The sequence below is a fragment of the Arachis duranensis genome, chromosome 10 (assembly GCF_000817695.3).
Source record: "Arachis duranensis cultivar V14167 chromosome 10, aradu.V14167.gnm2.J7QH, whole genome shotgun sequence".
In the NCBI taxonomy this organism is placed as follows: domain Eukaryota; kingdom Viridiplantae; phylum Streptophyta; class Magnoliopsida; order Fabales; family Fabaceae; genus Arachis; species Arachis duranensis.
The window spans coordinates 65,553,836-65,574,854 of NC_029781.3; the positions used below are offsets into that span (position 1 = coordinate 65,553,836).

At 36.6% G+C, this 21,019-nt stretch overlaps 1 protein-coding gene across 1 annotated transcript; it reads left to right on the plus strand.

Moving 5' to 3' along the window:
- The first annotated feature begins 230 nt into the window (after window positions 1-230).
- On the plus strand, window positions 231-845 carry LOC107469866 (uncharacterized). Its single transcript, XM_016089248.1, has one exon. It carries the CDS (start codon window positions 231-233, stop codon window positions 843-845), a length of 615 nt encoding a protein of 204 aa, XP_015944734.1.
- Window positions 846-21,019: the final 20,174 nt, after the last annotated feature.

Consider the following 21,019-nt stretch of genomic DNA (forward strand, 5'->3'; position numbering starts at 1 on the left):
GAATAATCAGAAATAATTTCAGCATGTTAAGGGAAGAGGAAATCAGAGTAAGAGTTCTCCGGATTTAGTTTGTGATCGTTGTGGATGTTTTCACCCTTATGACTCATGCAAGATTGATTTAGGTGGTTGCTTCAATTGTGGGTTGCCTAGCCATATTGCGAGGGATTGCACTCGTGGGAGGAATCAGAATGTAGGCCAGAGTCAGCATTAAGGTCGAGTCTTTGCTGTGAATGCATGCCAAGGATGCTTCCAAGGTGGATCCGTTGATGAGAGGTATATGTCTAATTGGTGACAAGTCCTTAGTTGCATTATATGATACTGAAGCTTCGTATTCGTTTATTTCATTTGCTAAAGTTGAGGAATTAAGCTTGAAAGTGTTAGAGGTACCTTTTGATCTGCATGTACATACTCCGCATCAAACAGTTATGACTAGCTTAGGTTGTAGACAAGTAAGTTTCAAGCTTAAGGGTAGAGACTTTGTGCACAATTTGATCTGCTTACCAATGGTGGGGATAGAAATAATTTTAGGGTTTGATTGGTTGTCAAAGAATCCGATTTTGTTGGATTGCTTTGAACGGACTATTCGGTTTATGCTGGAAGGAGAAAATGGAGCAGTGGTAGCTACGGGGTATTACCTGAACTCTGTAATGGTGCATTGTAGTAGGGAGGAGTGTCAGGGTTATATTTTGTTGGTTGCTAGTGCGTTGGGTGATGCCCAGAACTTAGATCGGATACCGGTGGTTAGAGATTTTCTAGAAGTGTTTCCGGAAGATATCCCTGAGTTCCCACCTCAAAGGAAAATTGAATTTGCGATTGAATTGGTGCCGGAGCCAGACCATTGTTGATTGCACCGTATAGAATGGCTCCGATAAAGCTGGCAGAATTAAAGACTCAACTGGAAGAGCTTCTGAATAAGATGTTCATTCGACCGAGTGTATCACCATGGGGAGCGCCAGTTTTATTGGTGAAGAAGAAAGATGGAGGAATGCGTTTGTGTGTGGATTATCGACAATTAAATGAAGTGATAGTGAAGAACAAGTACCCACTGCCAAGAATAGATGACTTGTTGGACTAATTGCAAGGAGCTGGAGTATTTTCCAAGATCGATTTGAGATCCGAGTACCATCAGATAAGAGTGAAGGAGGATGATATCCCTAAGACTGCATTTAGGACACGCTATGGACACTATGAGTTTGCGGTAATGTCCTTTGGGTTAACGAATGCACCTGCTATTTTCATGGATTACATGAACAGAGTCTTTCGTTCCTTTTTGGACAAACTCGTAGTGGTTTTCATAGATAACATCTTGGTTTACTCTAAGACGGCAAAGGATCATGAGAAACATTTGAGGATTGTGTTGCAAATCTTAAAGGAGCGGAAGTTGTACGCTAAGTTGTCATAGTGCGAGTTCTGGAAGGAGGAAGTAAAGTTCTTAGGCCACGTTGTGAGTAAAGGAGGAATAGCTGTAGATCCTTCTAAGGTAGAAGCGGTGATGGAATGGGAAAGAACGACGACGGTGACAGAAGTCAGAAGCTTCTTGGGTTTAGCCAGATATTATAGGAGGTTTATCGAAGGATTTTCCCGGATCGCATTACCGATGACAAAATTGACAAGGAAAGAAGTGCCATTTGTGTGGACGTCAGAGTGCGAAAAGAGTTTTCAGACTTTGAAGCAGAGGTTAACTTCAGCACCTGTTTTAATCTTACCGGAACCGCATGAACCGTTCAAAGTATATTGTGATGCTTCTTTGAAGGGTTTGGGTTGCGTGTTGATGCAACACCGGAACGTGGTGGCTTACGCATCACGTCAGCTGAGACCGCATGAGGTGAACTACCCAACTCATGACTTGGAATTAGCGGCGATTGTGTTTGCATTGAAGATTTGGAGACACCACTTGTACGGAGTATGGTTTAGCGTCTTTTCTAATCATAAGAGTCTCAAGTATATCTTTGATCAGAAAGAACTAAATGTGCGCCAATGAAAGTGGATGGAGTTGCTTAAAGATTATGATTTTGAGCTAAGTTATCATCCTAGAAAGGCGAATGTGGTAGCAGACACTTTGAGTCAGAAATATTTAACAATTACTTGGATGAGGATCAAGGAAGAAGAGTTAGTGGATAAGTTTGTAGATCTTAAGCTGGATATTGGTGAAGTTGCCAGAAGAGCTTGTTTGAACAAGTTACAGATCTCAAGCACGTTTAAATCAGAAATACAAAGGGCTCAGCAAGATGAGCAAAAGCGTCAGCAATTGTTTCAACCAGTTGTTGATAAGAGGCATGAAGAATTCACTACAGATGATGAAGGGTTGTGGAGGTATAAAGGGAGGATTTGTATACCGGATGCTGGGAGTTTAAGGCAGGATTTGTTGTCAGAAGCTCACAATAGTGGGTTTTCTAGTCATCCCAGAAGCACGAAGATGTATTATGATTTAAAGAAGATGTTTTGGTGGCCTGGGATGAAGGGTGACGTAGCAACAGTGGTATCCAAGTGCCTAACGTGTCAGAAAGTAAAGATAGAACACCAGAAACCGTCAGGAATGCTACAACCACTTGAGATTCCTCAGTGGAAGTGGGAGGGAATCGCAATGGATTTTGTGACCGGTTTATCGAGGACTAGGTCGGGATTTGATGTGATTTGGGTGATTGTAGATTACTTAACCAAATCTACTCATTTTCTGCCTATCCGAGTAAACTGTTCTATCGAGGAGTTGGCGAGATTGTACATCAAGGAGATTGTAAGGTTGCATGGTGTGTTGTCGAGCATAGTATCGGACCGTGATCCCCGATTCACTTCAAGGTTTTAGGGAGCTTTCCAAAGAGCCTTCGGTATGAAGCTATGTCTCAGTACCGCATATCATCTGCAAACTGATGGACAGTCGGAGAGGATTATTCAGACGTTGGAGGATATGCTGAGAGCATGTGTTCTGGATCAACCCGGAAGTTGGGATCGTTACATGTCATTGGTGGAGTTTGCGTACAACAACATCTTTCATGCGAGCATTGGGATGGCTCCATATGAGGCCTTGTATGGACGGAAGTGCCAGTCTCCACTTTGTTGGTATGAATCAGGTGAAGCAAGCGTTTTGGGTCCAGATTTAGTAGCCGAGACTACTGAGAACATTAAGTAGATTCGTGCAAGGATTCTAATTGCCCAAAGTCGATAGAAGAGTTATGCAAATCAGAGAAGGAAACCGTTAGAGTTTAAAGTGGGAGAGCAATTAAGACCAAGAAGTTGAACCCAAGATATATAGGACCGTTTGAGATTTTGAAGAGATTCGGGCCGGTGGCTTATCAAGTAGCTTTTCCACCTCATCTGTCTAACTTGCATGACGTATTCCACATGTCACAGCTCCGTAAGTACACGTTGGATGCGGCTCACATGTTGGAGCCTGAATCGGTCGAGTTGAAAGAGAACTTGACTTTCCATGTGACACCCGTGAGGATCGATGACACTAGAGTGAAGAAGCTGCGAGGAAAGGATGTTCCGTTGGTTAAAGTGGCTTGGGAGCGAGCAGGAGTAGAAGAGCACACTTGGGAATTGGAGTCTGAGATGTGAAAGGATTATCCTGAGCTTTTCTCAGGTAATTCAAATTTTGAGGGCAAAATTTCTTATTTGGTGGGGAGAATGTAAGAATCGCAACTAATCAACCGGTTAATTAAGTGATTAATTACCCAAATTAGATTCCGAAAATTTAGAGAGAGAATTTGAGGATTTAAAGGTAATTTTTGGACTCAGCGGGTCTTTTTCTGAGTCAAAAAATGTGCTTTCTGCAAAAAACTGTGAAAAATCGTGAACCGGCAGTAGAATCGGTTGAACCGATTCAAGTCTGCCCGATACCGCACGAGAAAAGTGGAAACTGTAAAAAACCTTAGAAAAATGTTAGAAATGGAAAACCGGGCGTTAATTTTAAAGGTTTGGCGTTGGGCCAAACAGGCTAAAAACGCTAACGGGTTGGATCGGCCCAAGTTAGGCCCAAGCCTAGAGCTTGATAATTATATCTTTGGAACTCCGATCCCTATATGTATATTACTCTTTTGTTTTCGATCTTATTCAGCCTTATACGCTTATCCGGATGAATGTGATGCAATTTTTCTATTTTGTTTAGCTTCTTTTTCAAGGATCTTAGTTATAATATGATGAGTGAATATTTTATACACTTTTTTGCACTGTTTTCTTAGTGTTTTTAGTGTATTTTGTTAAGTTTTGTTATATTTTAGTAGGTTTTAGAGCAAAAATCACTTTTTGGATGATACTTTGAGCTTTTGTATTTTTCTTATGATTTTAGGTGATTTTTGGGTGAATTTGACAAGTTTTGGCAAAGCCTGATTCAGAGGCTAAGGAATGATAGCAGATTCTGTCAGATCCTGACCTCCATGCATTCTAACGAGTATTTATGGAGCTACAAAAGTTCAATTGATGCGCTGTCAATGGTTTTGGAAAGTTAATTTTCAGGACTTTCCAGCAATATATAATGGTCTATACTTTCCTTTGGATTGGACTACCCAAAATGGGCGTTGAACGCTCAAACTATCCCCTAGGTTGAGGCTAGGAGCTCTGCTGATTCCTATGGATTAATACAATTACTTTTCCACTTCAATATATGTTTGATTCTATTCTCTAATGTACTTCTGTTCTTCATCTTTATGAATTTGGGGTGGAACGAAAGTGTGACCCCCTATTCTACACGAGTTCTTTACGAGTCCTGACTCAGATAGTATTGAGTTATAGCTTGAGAGTGCATCACGGGTTCCAACAAGTTACTTGCGCTAATTAGGATATGTGACATAAAATCTCGTTAGGCAGGGGTAATTGAGGTTCCTGTGGCTCTAAGGGCTAGAATCATAGAGCGTCATTCTCTGATCTGGAAGATCCGACCTTGTCTGTAGCGTTTTGAGTAGGATCATCAAGAGATTGAATTGCTTGCGCTTCACCCTCTCCCATATTGATCTAGCCTATTCGGGTATTTGGTTTAGATTTGAGGAGATTGATGACCACGACCAATGGCTTAATCACTTACAGCTGTGCCATTGAAGGAATCATTTATCGTTTGAGTAGTCAGTATGACATGTTATTCTAGAGGAATAAGCATCTCCGACGCCTTAACTGATTTCTCACTACTGTTTCTATGTTTAATTATTATTGCTTGTTTATGCGCCTACAACAAACAACAACTATCTTTCCATTCGCCTGACTAGATCTGCAGGATAACTACAGCTTGCTCAGTCCGGCAATCCTTGTGGGATTCCACCCTCACTCACATGAGGTATTATTTGGACGACCCGGTGTACTTGCTGGTTCAGTTGTGCAAGTCACAAATTCGCGCACCAAGTTTTTGGTGCCTGATGAGAGAACTTTTGCGTGGTCTAGAATTCAGAATAAATTCCCATTGCAAGTATAGCTTCTAAACCAACAAAAGTCCTTTCATACAAACGTTTTGGTTGTCACAAGTAACAAAACCCTTTTAAAATTGATAACCGAGTATTTAAACCTCGGGTCGTCTTCTCAAGGAATTGCAGGGAGGTATGTTCTTATTATTGGTCATGCAAAAGTATGTTTGGGATTTTGGATTAAGGTAAAAGGTTAGTTGAATGACAAGTAAAATAAAATAATAATAACTGTAAAATAAACTCTTGGCAAAGCATGAGAACTGGAAGTCCTATCCTAGTTATCCTTATCAATTGTGATGAGAATTGGAGTTTTCTCCTACTTTGTTAACCTCTAACTATGAAGGTAAGTTAAGTAGATGAATTAATTCGAATCCTCAAGTCCCAGTCTTTCCTTGGGAAAAGTTAGAGTTATTGGATCTCGAATCAATTCTTGAAGAATTCCAATTTTCAATCAACAATGAGTTTGATAACCCAAGAGTCACCAATTAATCAACCAAAGCCAAGAATGTAGAAAGCTAAATTAAAATCACAAATATCTGGAATACCTCAAATAACATACATTCGAAGCAATGAAATCTAACATGGAAAAGTTCATAAGCCAATTGGGCAACATAAATCAAATACAAATAAAAGCATTAAAACATCTCAAAGTAGAAGAGAAGTCAAAATAAAGAAATATTGAACCCGATGTGAAGATGAGATAAATTCCTAATTTCTAAAAATCCTAATCCTAAATTCTAAGAGAGATGAGAGAACCTCTCTCTCTAAAAACTACATCTAAAACTAAAAAGTGAATTATGAGTCTAATCTGAAGTGTCCTTAATTCCTCCACTTTGCAGCCTTTAATTCGTGTTTTCTGGGCTTGAAACTGGGCCGGAAATAGCCCAGGATTCGATGTTTGCGAATTCTACCACGATGATTTTCGCAGATACGACACGTCTGCGTGGATGACGCGTTCGCATCACCTATCTGTACGGCCACTATGGAAAATTATATATCAAATCGAAGCCCCGGACGTTAGATTTCCAACAAAAGTGGAACCGCGTCATTTGGACCTGTGTAGCTCAAGTTATGGTCGTTTTAGTGCGAGAGGGTCAGGCTGACAACTTTGCAGTTTCTTCAACTTCTTGTATTCCTTCCACTTTTGTATGCTTCCTTTCCATCCTCTAAGCCATTCTTGCCCTCTAATCCCTGAAATCACTTAACACACATATCAAGATATCTAATGGTAATAAGAGAGGATTAATAATAAAAGAAAATAAAAGCCAAAGAAGCATGTTTTCAATCACAGAACAAATTCTGGGAAGGAATTGTAAAACATGCAAATAGTATGAATAAGTGTATGAAATATTGATAAAATCCACTCAATTAAGCACAAGATAAACCATAAGATAGTGGTTTATCAGTGCCGTTGCCGGAAATTGTTCATGATTGAAAAACTACCGGTTGTCTTGCTCCTTAGATCAGTTACTTTTTACTGTTTTTCTTTTGTTTGTGTTCCTTGTTAAAAAATTTTAAAATTTTCTTTGTGTCTTTTCAAAAATTTCTTTTTCAAAAACTTATCTTTAGTCATCTTTTTCTTTTATTTGAGTCTTGTGTCAATTTTTAAGTTTGGTGTCCCCTTGGTTTTTGTTTCTTTTCTTGAATCTTTGAAAATTGTTCTTCCTTTTCTTTCTTTGTAATCAAACTTTTCTTAGTGTTTTTCTTTGATTTCAAAATCTTTTAAGTGTGGTGTCTTTTAGTGTTTTTCCTTTTTAAATTTTTGAAATTTGTCTTTAATTTCAAAATTTTTAAGTTTGGTGTCCATCTAGTGTTGTCTTTTCTTTTTAATTTTTAAATTTTTTTAAAATATATATATATTTTCAAAAATATTTCATTTTTAAATTTAAATTTTAAGTTTGGTGTTTCTTGTTAGTGATTTTTAAATTTCAAATCATATCTTGTTTTTCTTGATTCTTGATTTTTATCTTGTTTATCTTTTGATTTTCAATTTTCACTTTAGTTATCTTATTTTTAATTTCAAAATTTTAAGTTTGATATTTTCTCTTTATTTCCTTTTAAAATTTTAAAGTTTGATGTCCCGTTAATAATCTTTAAATTTAATTTTCTTGCTTATCTTTTCTTCTTTGATTTTTATCTTATCTTTTTCTATGATTTTTTTTAAAAAAAATTATCTTATCTTTAATTTGATTTCAAATATTAAAAGTTTAGTATTTTTGTTAGTCTATCTTTTAAATTTTTAAGATCTTATCTTATCTTATTTTAAATTTAATTTTTAAATTCAAAATTTTTAAATTTAAATTTTAAAAAGTTAAGCAGTTTGTTAGTTTTTTTTCTTTCAAATTTAAATTTTAAAATATTTATTTGACTTTCTTTTTTTTAAATTTTAAATTTTTTTAAAATAAAATCTCTTGTCTTAAATTTTAGATCCTATCTTATCTTGTTTGACTTTTTCTTTCCAAATTTAAATTTTCAAATCTGTGATTGACTCTTTCTTTTTAAAATTAAAAAATTTTTAAAATAAAATCTTGTATTTTATTTTCAAATCTTGTTAGTTAATTATTTATTTTATCTTGTTTTAATTTTAAAAATTTGGTGTTCCTTTGGTCTTTTTTGAATTTCAAATTCTTTAAATTTTCAAATCTTATTCTATCTTGTTTCTTTCTCTTGACTTTTTCTTTCCAATTTTTGAAATTCAAAATCTTTTATTGACTTTTTCTTTTTAATTTTTGAAATTTCTAATTATTTATTTATTTTTGAATTTTAAAAAAAATAAAAATAAAAAAATAAAAAACTTTAAAAATCCTCTCTTTTGATTCTTGCATTCTTGTTTCTTTAGGATATCTCACTAGAAGCTCTCTAAACTTTGACAAAGAGGCTCCTCCTATTTTTCTTTGTCTCTTGTTTGCAGAGGAACACAAAAATCACTATAGATCAGAATGCAGGTGCTCAACCCAAAAGATTCTGGGGTCTTATGCAACCCCCACTCCTGACTTCTATGGAAGGAGTATTTGTATATGGTGAGCAAAATTTAACTTCGCACAACTGAACCAGCAAGTGCACTGGGTCGTCCAGTAATACCTGAGGTGAGTCAGGGTCGATCCCACGAGGATTGTTGGCTAGGATCAAACAGTGGTTATCTTGTAAATCTTAGTCAGGTGGATACAAAAGTTGTGTAGTTATTTAAACACATAAAAGTAAAATAAAGATAACGTTACTCAGTAATTGTGAATTCAGTGATAAGAAGATGGTTAAGGCTTTGGAGACGCTTTGTTCTTTTGGATCAATACTTTCTTACTATCTACTCCAACTGTGAATGATTTCTTCTATAGCAGGCTGTATGTGATCAACGTCGGTTGAAAGGCCGCCAATCTTTCTCTAGGCTAAACACCAGGTTTAGTGTGCATCCTGTCTGAATGAGGGTGAAGCTCCTGCAGTCCATTCCCTTTGGTGATCCTAATTAAAATGCCACAGACAAGGTCGAATCTTCTGGACCAGAGAATGTTGTGCCTTGATTCTAGCCTTTACCATAAAGACCCTAATCTCCCCATACCTTGGCTGAACTGATGTCTCGAGAAGTCCCCAACGAAGTCGTGGATCAGCCGTCTAAAAGATGTATCCTCAAGCTAGTGGTTCATTGATATCCGATGAAAGACACTCACTGAACCCATGTAGAATAGAGATAACTTGTGACGGTTCAACTCATTCATAAGGTTGAAGAACGAAGATGCATCTTAGAAGAGAATCAAACACGAATTGAAATAGAATAGTAGTACTTTTATTAATCCATAAAACTCAGCAGAGCTCCTAACCTTAATCTAGGAGGTTTAGTGGCTCATACTGTACAATGAAACTCAAAAATATGAAATAATGTTCTATGGTGGTCGAAGATCCTAAAACAAGGGTGATCTTCTCCTATATATACTAATCTAATAACTAAGGATTATAGAAATATGATATGCTTAGGCTTATAGTGCAAAAATCCACTTCTGTAGCCCAGTTGGTGAGTGTTTGGACTGAGCTAAAGGTGTCTCCACGTGCTAGTAGGGCTCTTGGCCATTGAACGCCCCCTTTGGACTCCCCTTTGGGCGTTGGACGCCAGCTGCTCCCTTTTGGGCATCCAACGCCAAGAAGGGGGTAGATGGCTGGCGTTGAATGCCAGTTTTGTGCCTTTATCTCTAAAAACAAGTATAGACTATTATATATTGCTGGAAAATCCTGGATGTTAGCTTTCTATAGCCATTGAGAACGCTCCATTTGAATGTCGGTAGCTCCAGAAATGCTTGCTTGAATGCACGGAGGTCAGATCTTGACAGCATCTGCTACGCTTTCCTTGCCTCTGAACCAGACTTTGTCAAAACTCTCAGATTTCAGCCAAAAAATACCTGAAATCATCATAAAGCATAAAAACTCATAATAAAATCCAAAAATGTGAATTTAACACCAAAGCCTATGAAAACATAATAAAACTTAAACAAAACATGCTAAAAACTATATGAAAATAATGTCAAAAAGCGTATAAAATATCCGCTCATCAGTATACCACCTACTGGAGTAGCCAATTTTGAGCTCAACCCACAGTTGATTACTTTAGTGCAGCAAAGCTGCCAGTATCATGGACTTCCACAAGAAGAACCCACAGAATTCCTTGCAAACTTCCTGTAGATTTCTAACACAGTATGCCGATGGAGTAGACCAGGATGTCTACATGCTACTGCTCTTTCCGTTTGCTGTAAAAGAGCAAGCAAAGAGGTGGTTGGATACTCAATCCAAATCGAGCTTGAAAACCTGGGATAAGTTGGTGGACAAGTTCTTGAACCAATACTTACCCCCAAGGAAGCTAACCCAGCTAAGGCTGGACATTCAAGACTTCAGACGATAAGAGAGTGGGTCTCTTCATGATGCTTGGGGGAGATACAGAATCATGCTATGGAAATGCCCTATGGAAATGTTTTCAGAATGGGTAAAGCTAGACATTTTCTATAACAGAGTCACAGAAATAGCTAATATGTCCCCAGATCATTCTGCAGGTGGATCAATACACATGAGAAAGACAATCGAAGAAGCTTAAGAACTCATTGAGACAGTTGCCAGCAACCAGCATCTGTACTCATCTAGTGAGACTTCAATAAAAGGAGAGGTCAAGGTAGTGTACACTGAATCAGACCCTCCGGAACAAAGTGAATGATTAACCCAGCAACTACACTCCCTCACACAACAGTTGCTAAGTTTGCAAGAAGTGTTGCAAGAAACCCGTGCCTCCAACAAGAATATAGAGGCACGGTTGAACCAGGATGAACAACATTTGTCCAAAAAGATAAGAGAAAAGTGCCAAGCCATCCAATTGAGGAATGAAAGGACACTGGATACCCAACCTCAGAAAAATAGAGCGCAGGATGAAGAGGAAACACTAGAGAGTGAAAACACAGCAACCCAAGGCACAACCAAGGGTGTTGAACACCCAAAGGGGAGTAACCCTAGCGTTAAATGCCCAGCAGAGGTCAACAAGGGCATTCAACGCCCAGAAAAGGGAGGGGACACAAACGCCAATTCATAGAGCATCTTCCCTAGATATCCTGACAATCCCTTTCCAGTTACTCTGGACACTCATCCTGCAATTCCCAAGGCCTCAAAGTACAAGGCCAAGTTACCATATCCTCAGAGACTTCAGATTTGAACAAATGCCTTCATATGCTAAATTCATGAAGGACATATTGAATAACAAGAGGGATTGGAAGGCAGTAGAGATAGTGATGCTTCCTAAGGAGGGCAGTGCAGTCATTCAGAGGAATCCTCCCGAGAAACTGAAGAGACCTCTCACTCTTCCAAGCAACACAAAGGTAAATCCAAGAGAAGAGGGCAAGGCCCTCACTATGGGAAGAGAGGCCGTACCAAAGGAGGCAATGCAAGTTGCTGAAGGGTCAGACAAGAAATAAGCTCTTGAAAAAGCTATGGTTACCCTATCACATGCTCCCTCTATAAAACCTATTTAAGAGCTGGAAACACCACACCCTCAAAAGTCCCAAGAGGAGACTGATGCGTGAGCATCTTCTCTATCTTTTCCTAGTGAATTTGTATTCAAATTACTAAGTTTAATCAAGATTTAATTACTTTTAGCCACTATGAATGCTACTTTGAGTTGTTTGCAATTTCTTTTTATTTCAGGTAGCATTCGGATGGATTTGACAGAGTTTTGTAACAGAAAGGGAAGAAAGCAAATGATGTTGTTGACTCCGACCTCCTTTCACTCAAATAGGAATAACTTGAGCTACAGAGGTCTAATTGACGTGATTTTAGCAACATTGGAAAGCTAACTTTAAGGGCTTTCCAACAACGTATAATAGTGCACACTTCTTCTCCAGCAAACTCTGCCTCATCCACGCTGAACTTGGTTCCTTCCAAGTTCAGCGTGGCCTTGAAAACTCCAAAGGAAATCACACGCATTAACCCATGTTAACCTTGGCAAATACCAAGTTTAGCGTGAACTTGGTATTTGCCAAGTTCAGCGTGGACCTTAATGTACAAAGTGGCCCCAATTCATTCCAAAGGCAGCACAGATCAATTAAATAATTTTTTATTTAACTTTTATTATTAAAATGAGGAAAAGATATTATTTATTTTTAGAAAATATTTTTTGCATTAATTAGGATTAGAATATCTTCTCTTCTACCTCATTCCGCAATTTACAGTTTTTACGAATCCTAGGTTTCTCTCTACACCATGAGCAACTAAACCTCCACTGTTAAGGTTAGGAGCTCTGTCTATTGTATGGATTGATACTATTATTTTTTTATTTTAATTCATGTACTGATTTATATGTCAAGAATTGTTTTCATTCTGTATCTTATGAATTTGGGTGGAACGAAAGTACAACCCTTTTTCTAATTGAGTTCTTGTATAACTTGGAAAAGCTCTTTACTTGAACAACATCTTGAAAACATATTCTCCTAAATTTCTAATTATCTGGACTTAACGGGATACGTGACATATAATCCTCTTATATTTGGGTAATTAGGATTTTTGTGGCATATAAACTAGAATTAAAATTCACCCTCTAATTGGAATTAAGTGACCAAGGAATTGGCGGTTGATGAATTTTAGAGGAGACTAAAAAGGTCTAAGGAATTAGGGTTTAGTCACATATAGTTTGCCATGAATTAAATCTTGCATGATTAAAATAGTTAGTAAGAAAAGTCAATCCGAAAAATAGATATCTCTGATGCCTTAACTATTTTCTCCATATATTATTCACATCAATTTATTGCTTGCTTTCTGATTTTCTGAATTTTCTGTTTAATGCAATTGAACTCTCAAACACCATTTTCTATTTGTTTGACTAAGCCAATCGCTCAATCATTGTTGCTTGATCCATCAATCCTCGTGGGATCGACCCTCACTCACTTGAGGTACTACTTGGTACGACCTGGTCCACTTTCCGGTTAGTTTGTGGTTATAAATTTCGCTCCAGAGACCAAGGATGAGCACCACTCACAGTTCTTGGAAGACTTCAAAAAGCGGAAAATCAAGATTTCCTTTGCTGGGATTTTGAAGCAAAGGCCTATCTCTACAGGAAGAAACCTCATTGATGTTGAGAGAGGCAAATTGGTGCTGAGGTTACATAAGGATTACATGATCTTCAAGGCCTTTAAACCTCCAAGACCCCCTGACAAAGGAGGTACTTGCATGCAGAGTACCATGTTGAAGCCTCCTCCCATGGTGGAAACTTATACAGTTTTCCCAGACATCAAGCCTAAGTTTGGTGTTGCGTATGCACTATCAACCAAGGAGGACGGTCCCAAGAGGAAGATGCCTAGGGGATGAAAATATTTTTGAAAAAGAAGTAGTTGATGTGCGGAAAACGATCCAACACAAAACTCACCGGCAAGTGTACCGGGTCGCATCAAGTAATAAAACTCACGGGAGTGAGGTCGATCCCACAGGGATTGAAGGATTGAGCAATTTTAGTTCAGTGGTTGATTTAGTCAAGCGAATCAAGTATTGGTTGAGTGATTTTTGTATCCAATAGTAAGTAAATAGCAGAAAATGTAAAGGGAGAGGGGTGAATTGCAGAAATTAAAGAGAACTGAAAGTAAAAGAGCTGAATCTTAAATAACAAGAAATTAAATGACTGAAACTTAAAGTGCAAGAAATGTAAATTGCAGTAACTTAAAGTGTAAGAAATATAAATTGCTTGAATGGAAAAGGGATTTGAAGACTGGGATTTCAGAATTTAAGCAATGGAAATTAAATTGCAGCAATTAATAAAGCAGAAGATGAATTGAAAGTAACTAAGATTCAAACAGAAAGTGAAAATGTAATGGTTCAGCAAAAGAACCAAAAAGAGAATTAGATCTCAGGGCTCCAGAGACTAGATAGCAGAGTCTAGATCTCAATTGCCCTTCCCAGATCTCCAGAGACTAGATAGCAGAGTCTAGATCTCAATTGCCTTCCTAGATCCAAGTTCACAAAGCAAGTAAAGAGAAATTGAAGATGGAAGCAGTAAAGGAAATGTAATTGAACTCAATTATGCAGAAGAGAAATTAAAGAGATCTTGAATGGAGATTGAGACAGAAATTCCTCAATTCTTCACACCCAAGACTCAAGCAAGAAAAGTAAAAATGCTTAAGCAAGAACGAGGAAGAAGAGAGATCAATTCTCCTTCCCAATTCTCTCAAATCTCAGTTCCAAGCTCTCAAAGAAAATGAAGTCTCAAAATGTAAAAGTTCAAAAATCAAAAGAAGGTCCTAATTACATCAAACTATCTCCTATTTATACACTTTCTATTCTTGGATTTTGGAATTTGGATGGGCTTTTGATTTGGTAAAGAAATGAATTAAGTTGGATTTTTAATTCAATTTTCAGCCCATGGAGGATTTGCTTCCAGGAGGATGCTCAGCTCAAGTGGGGAGCTGAGCATTGAGGCTTTGTGTGGGGATCTTGTGGAGGGCAGAGCAGGAAATGGTGCATGCGGCCTCGTGCGTGCGTGCTTGGTGCGTTCAAGATGTTTCAGGATGCTGCCCTGCCCTTGTGGAGGGCAGGGCAGAGTTGCATGGTGCGCCTACCTTGCTGCCCGTGCGTGCTTGCTGTGCCATGCATCAAGAAATGCTGCCCTGCCCTTGTGGAGGGCAGGGCAGTGTGCGTCATGGTGCGTTTGAAATATTTCGCGTACCAAGTCTTGGACATCATCAGGGTAGCGCTCAAGTGGTGTAGCTTCCTTGCTTTCTTAGTGAAGCCTCCGTGTTCGATACTTACTGGGAGCATTTTGTCCAATTTTTGGCTTATTTTCCTTTGTGAGTAGCGCCACTTCTTTCCTTCTTGTACTTGGGTTCGAAACCCATGGGTGGCACTTGGAGATAATTTCCTTTGATTTTTTCTTGCATGGAGCCCGATATTGCTCTTGAGGAGGGCAGGGCAAAATTTCTTTGGAAGCTTGGTTCATTATGCTGCTCTCTTGGAGGGTAGTGTGCCCTCCAGATTTCCTTTGATTTTTTCTTGCATGGAGCCCGATATTGCTCTTGAGGAGGGCAGGGCAAAATTTCTTTGGAAGCTTGGTTCATTATGCTGCTCTCTTGGAGTGCAGTGTGCTCTCCTGGAGGGCAGTGTAGCTTCCTCCCTTCCATGCGCCACATTCTTTTTTCCTTGGGCCACGCTTTCTTAAGCCACGCTTCCTCTTTTCTTCTTTTCTTCACCTTCAAATAATCAAAACAACCAATCAAAGTATCACTAAATTCACAAGGCTTATAAATCAATTAAAAATCAATTAAATTTAGCTTAAACCTCATGAGTTAGCATCAATTTAATGGTGGTTGTTTGATTTAAAGAAGTTATGCATTTTCATTCCAAATTACTTACTTAGGATGCAAGAAAGTGCATAAAAACTAGTGAAACAAGTGAAATTAGCTTGAAAAAATGGGTATATGATGACTTGTCATCAGTAGTAAAATACACAAGATCTTGAGTTATTCCATTTACTTTGATGTGGTGGCCTTGCCTCTACTTTCTGAATGTATGAATTAACTGTGTATAATTGATGTTGAAGTTGAGCATTTTGGCTCTTGAAGAACAGTGAATTTAGAGAAGTATTATTGATTCTTTGAAAAATAAAAAATATTGATTCTTGAAGCAAGAAAAAGCAGCAAAAAGAAAAATAAAAAAGAAAAAGAAAAAATAAAAAGCTCAAAAGAAAAAGAAAGGAGCAAGGATCCAAGGCTTTGAGTATCAATGATTAGGAGGGTAAAAATTTGGCCTAAAAAGCTCAAATGAGTTGCTATCCTTAACTAAATGCTTGTGGTGTGAAGGTGTCAAGTAAAAAACTTGAGACTGAGCAATTAAAGTCGTGATCCAAAGCAATAAAAAAGTACGCTTAAGAACTCTGGGTACCACTGTCTGGGAATTCAAGCAAAGCTAAATTCGAATCCAAAGGGTTCCCCCAGTTAAGTGCCTGTGGCGTTTATGTATCCCATGGTAATATGGGAAAACATAATGCTTAGAGTCACGACTAGGCTCAAAAAGGTGCAAAGCACCAAAAGAAGTTGTGTTCAAGAATCAAGAAGAGCTAAACTAAGAGAATCAATAATATCATCTGGATTCTGATCCCAAGGGATGTCAATATTTCTGAACTTCAAAGGAAAGTGAGATGCCAAAACTATTCAGAAGTAAAGAGCTAATAGCCCTATTCAGTATTTGGAACTGAGCTTCTTTAACAACTCTAAGACTTGTTGTATCTTTCTCTTATTTTTAGTCCTACTTGTTTTTGGTTGCTTGAGGACAAGCAATAGTTTAAGTTTGGTGTTCTTATAAGTGGATATTTTATACGCTTTTTGGCACTGTTTTCTTAGTGTTTTTAGTATATTTTGTTAAGTTTTATTATGTTTTAGTGCAAAAATCACTTTTTAGATGCTACTTTGAGATTTTGTGTTTTTTTACGATTTTAGGTGATTTTTTGGTGAATTGGCAAGTTTTGGCAAAGTCTGGTTTAAAGGCTAAGAAAGGATAGCATGCATTCAAACGAGCATTTTTGGAGCTACAGAGGTCCAATTGATGTGCTCTTAATGGTGTTAGAAAGCTAACTTCCAGGTCTTTCCAGAAATATATAATGGTTTATACTTTTCTTTGGATTGGACTGCCCAAAGCAGGCGTTAAACGCCCAAATTACCCCTTTTCTGGCGTTCAACGGCCAAATAGGACCAACCTCCAAAGTTGAACGCCCAAACTGGCCTTCAACGCCACCAAGGGAGCAAGGAAGCAGCATGGACACTGCCCACTCATCCAAGTTTGATGCCAAGCTCAACCCAAACACTCACCAAGTGGGTCCTAAAGTGGATTTTAGCACTTCTTAGTTTATTTTATTTCCTTTTTGTAATTTATAAACAATTTTTTTTAGGTTTAGTCTTACAGTTTTTCTTATAAATAAGGGACTTCCTTCCTTCTAAGGATTAGGCCTCCCAAGAGGGGAGAAGCACATACACATTATTTCTATACATTATGAACAACTAAACCTCGTAGGTTATGGTTAGGAGCTCTGCTACTTCTTGGATTAATACAATTATTTTTCTACTTCAATATATGTTTGATTCTATTCTATGATGTACTGTCGTTCTTCATCTTTATGAATTTGGGGTGGAACGAAAGTGTGACCACCTATTCTACACGAGTTCTCTATGATTCCTGACCTGGATAGTTTTTAGCTATAGTTTGAGAGTGCATCACGGGTTCCAACAAGTTACTTGGGCTAATTGGGATATGTGACATGAAATTTCGTTAGTCAAGGGTAATTGATGTTCCTGTGGCTCTAAGAGCTAGAATCATAGAGCGTCATTCTCTGATTCGAAAGATCCGACCTTGTCTGTGGCGTTTTGAGTAGGATCATCAAGAGATTGAATTGTGCACGCTTCACCCTCTCCCATATTGATCTAGCCTGTTCGGATGTTTGGTTTGGATCTGGGGAGATTAATTACCACGACCAATGGATTAATCACTTACATCCTTGCCATTGAAGGAATTATTCATCGTTTGAGTAGTCAGTATGACGTGTTAATCCAGAAGAATAAGCATCTCCGAAGCCTTAACTGATTTCTCACTACTATTTCTACGTTTTATTGTTATTGCTTGTTTATGCGCCTATAACAAACAACAACTATCTTTCCATTCCCTGACTAAGATCTGCAGGATAATCACAGCTTGCTTAATCCAGCAATCATCGTGGGATTCGACCCACACTCACCTGAGGTATTACTTGGACGATCCGGTGCATTTTCCGGTTCAATTGTGTGAGTCACAAACTCACGCACCATAATACCTTTCAACTATATTTATATATGTATTTTTATCTTAGAGGTCGTAATACCTCGCCACCTCTGGTTTACGACTTAAGTGTAAAACTTTGTGTGGTAGGGTATTACATGGTCTCCATACAGCCCAGACATTTCCAACAAATAAATCAAAAGGAATTTAAGAAAAGATTTTCAAATATATACATTAACATTTACAATGAATCAAAGAAGTGTTTGCCTCTTTACAATTTCTTACAAATTAGTGTTAATTACAAATTAGTGTTAATTGAACCTATTTACTTTCTATATCCTTAGATGAGAATTTACAAAAAGGACTTGAGACGGCAACGGATGGCTTTGGGATTCTTTTGGCTTCATATGCTTCAATGACTTTATCTCTTAATTTATTTACCTTGTCCAAGAGAATGGTTGGACCATATTCCCGCCTGAAAGCATCTACATCTTCCTACAATCCAATTGAAAGAAATTACTTAATATAAATCCAAATGAAATAAAAAATGAACAAAAATTTATTAATTTAGAAATATAGGATCAACTATGTTTAATGATACTTACCTGTTTTCAGTTTTTACATTTGTATTTCCCATTTTTATCTTTTCGGGATCAATTATTTTTAGCCATTTTATGACATATATTCCGCAATCATAACTAAGAAAGAAATAAGTAAGTAAAATATTATTAATAGGAGAGACACAAAAAAGCACAGTAAAACATATTAATAACAGTACCATAGCAAAGAAAGAATAATAGGAAGATTTATACGATGTTTGTTGACCACTAATATTAATATATGGTGCTTCAACACCCTCTTCATTGTCCACCAAAGGTGTTGCCCCAGTATAGACCCTCATTTGGGATACTATTAAGCTCTGAAAAGGACACAAAAAGTGCAGTTCAATTCAGTAATAATTGAATGAAACCAAGCCCACAAATAATGCTTAATCGGGCAGAAAGAGTGATTGATATGATTTAATTAGAGAGAATAGCTAAAAATAAGAGATAACTTACAACAAAAATATATATTAAGTAAATAACTTACAACAAATTTATTCAAAGCTTTTCTTTCCTCAGCTATATTTTTTCTTGATGGGGTCAAGAACATGAAAGACCTTCTTAACATCACCGATTCACAACCACCAATGGCCTCCATAGCAAACTGGTGGAAACAGTTGAAGTTTGGGAAAAGAATAGAATATTTCAATCTAAATGATATCAAATGACAGAATTATTAAAGAAGTTTTAAAAATTACAACTTACAAATGGATGTGATGCCAGTTTTCTTTTTTCAAGAAAAGGCAGGTAGCCCTTAAATTCATTGATCTGGTAGGTCTTCTTGGTGTTTGGATCAATGTATTCATGGTTGTGTTTCTCCAATATTAAATTTTTCAAAATGAACCAAAATAAACTAATAAATGAACCAAATTACTTAAGGAATAACAAATCTGGTCAATACTTATCAGTAGTATCAAGTGAGCCTCAATTAAACTAAGAAATTAACCAAAATTAGTTCAAATATGAACAAGCAGTCATAAATATTCAATCATCAACAAAAACACATCGAATTTATTTTTGGATTCAAATGAACCTTAATTAAACTAAGAAATGAACCGAAATTAGTTCAGATTTGAACAAGCAATCATAAAGACTCAATCATTAAGAAAAACATATCAAATTCATATCTGGATTCAAATGAACCTCAATTAAACTAAGAAATGAACGGAAATTAGTTTAGATTTGAACAAGCAATCATAAAGGCTCAATCATCAACAAAAATACATCAAATTCATTTCTAGATTCAAATGAATCTCAATTAAACTAAGAAACAAACGGAAATTAGTTTAGATTTGAACAAGCAATCATAAAGGCTCAATCATCAACAAAAATACATCAAATTTGTTTCTAGATTCAAATGAACCTCAATTAAACTAAGAAATGAATCGAAATTACTTAAGAAATGAAAAATTTGGCTTACCACAATATCTATCAGTGCGTGGTATATTTCTTTATCAAATCTGCGATATTTTCTGTTGTTGAGAACCATATACATTACGGAGATCACCTATAGGATGAAAATTTATTAGATATATGTTTTAGCTCTTCCACAAGAGAACTTGGAAGAGCAATTGCAATAGGAACTCTAATGAAGGTAAACAAGAAAGGAGTTAATGTTGAATGATTAGAAGTGGAAAGTAAATTGTAATCTACACTAAGTGAATCTGCACATTAATGAGAATAGGAAAGTAAATTGAAAAACTCACATATCCAGAGGTTGAGACTGACTTTCTTCTTGAACCACAAGGATTTATTCTTGAGGATCAGGTGTTAGGCTACTAATACTAAATAAAATTCTGTGTCAATAAAATTAAACAAAAATTATTACCTAAATTTAAAATACCAACGTAAGTTTTTCAACTTACATAGTTAGAGGTTGTAAATTCTGTTTTTCCTTTTTTTTTTCATCACATTTTTTTCTTGTAAAAAATGTAGCTCAGGATTCAGGGGTATTTTTTCTAACAAAAGAGATACAAAACTAAAATCATCAACTAAGATATTCTAATTAAATGCAAAAGAAGTAAACAAATGTTAAGAGGAATTACTTAGTATTGTTTGGTGCCTTTACAAACCATGCTAAGCTCGTGTGTGTTTGAAACACATGTTCACTTTCGCTACCCAAATGTACAGTTGGCAGTCTAAGCAAAAAAATCAATATTATTCAGTACAATCAAAGAAATTACATGAGGTTTTAGGAAAATAAGAAAGAAAAAGAATTTTATATAAGAAACTTAATCTTACGTCTACGATAAATCATATCGCGTGTCTGTCGAGCCATGGTCATCCGGAGTAACATTTGTTTTTGCAGCACCGTCATTTTTTCTCTTTATTCTTTTTTCTTTTTGTTTTCTTTTTTTACTCGTCTCCTCTGCTTCACTTCTGACAATTCATACAAAAAGTATTGATTTAAAATCAGGAAGAATCTTAATTCAGAAATAAATAAATCAAAATTTTTAAATGATTTGAACATACAATCCATGTTTGAAAATAAGTAGAGAACAAGTTGTCAAATAGACTCAATCATGAACAAAAACACATTGAATGTATACAGCTGACAAATATCAGAGCTATAACCAACTTAACAAGCACACATGAACAAGTTTAGTAAATCCAAGTAAAACTAAACCAAATGAACCAAAATTATCAATACTTATCAGCATCATCAAGTGAACCTCAATTAATTCATAAATTAACTAAAATTATTTCAGATTTGAATAAGCAGTCAAATAGACTCATTCAATAAAAATAGAATATATATCTATAACAACAAAATAATCATTTCTGAAT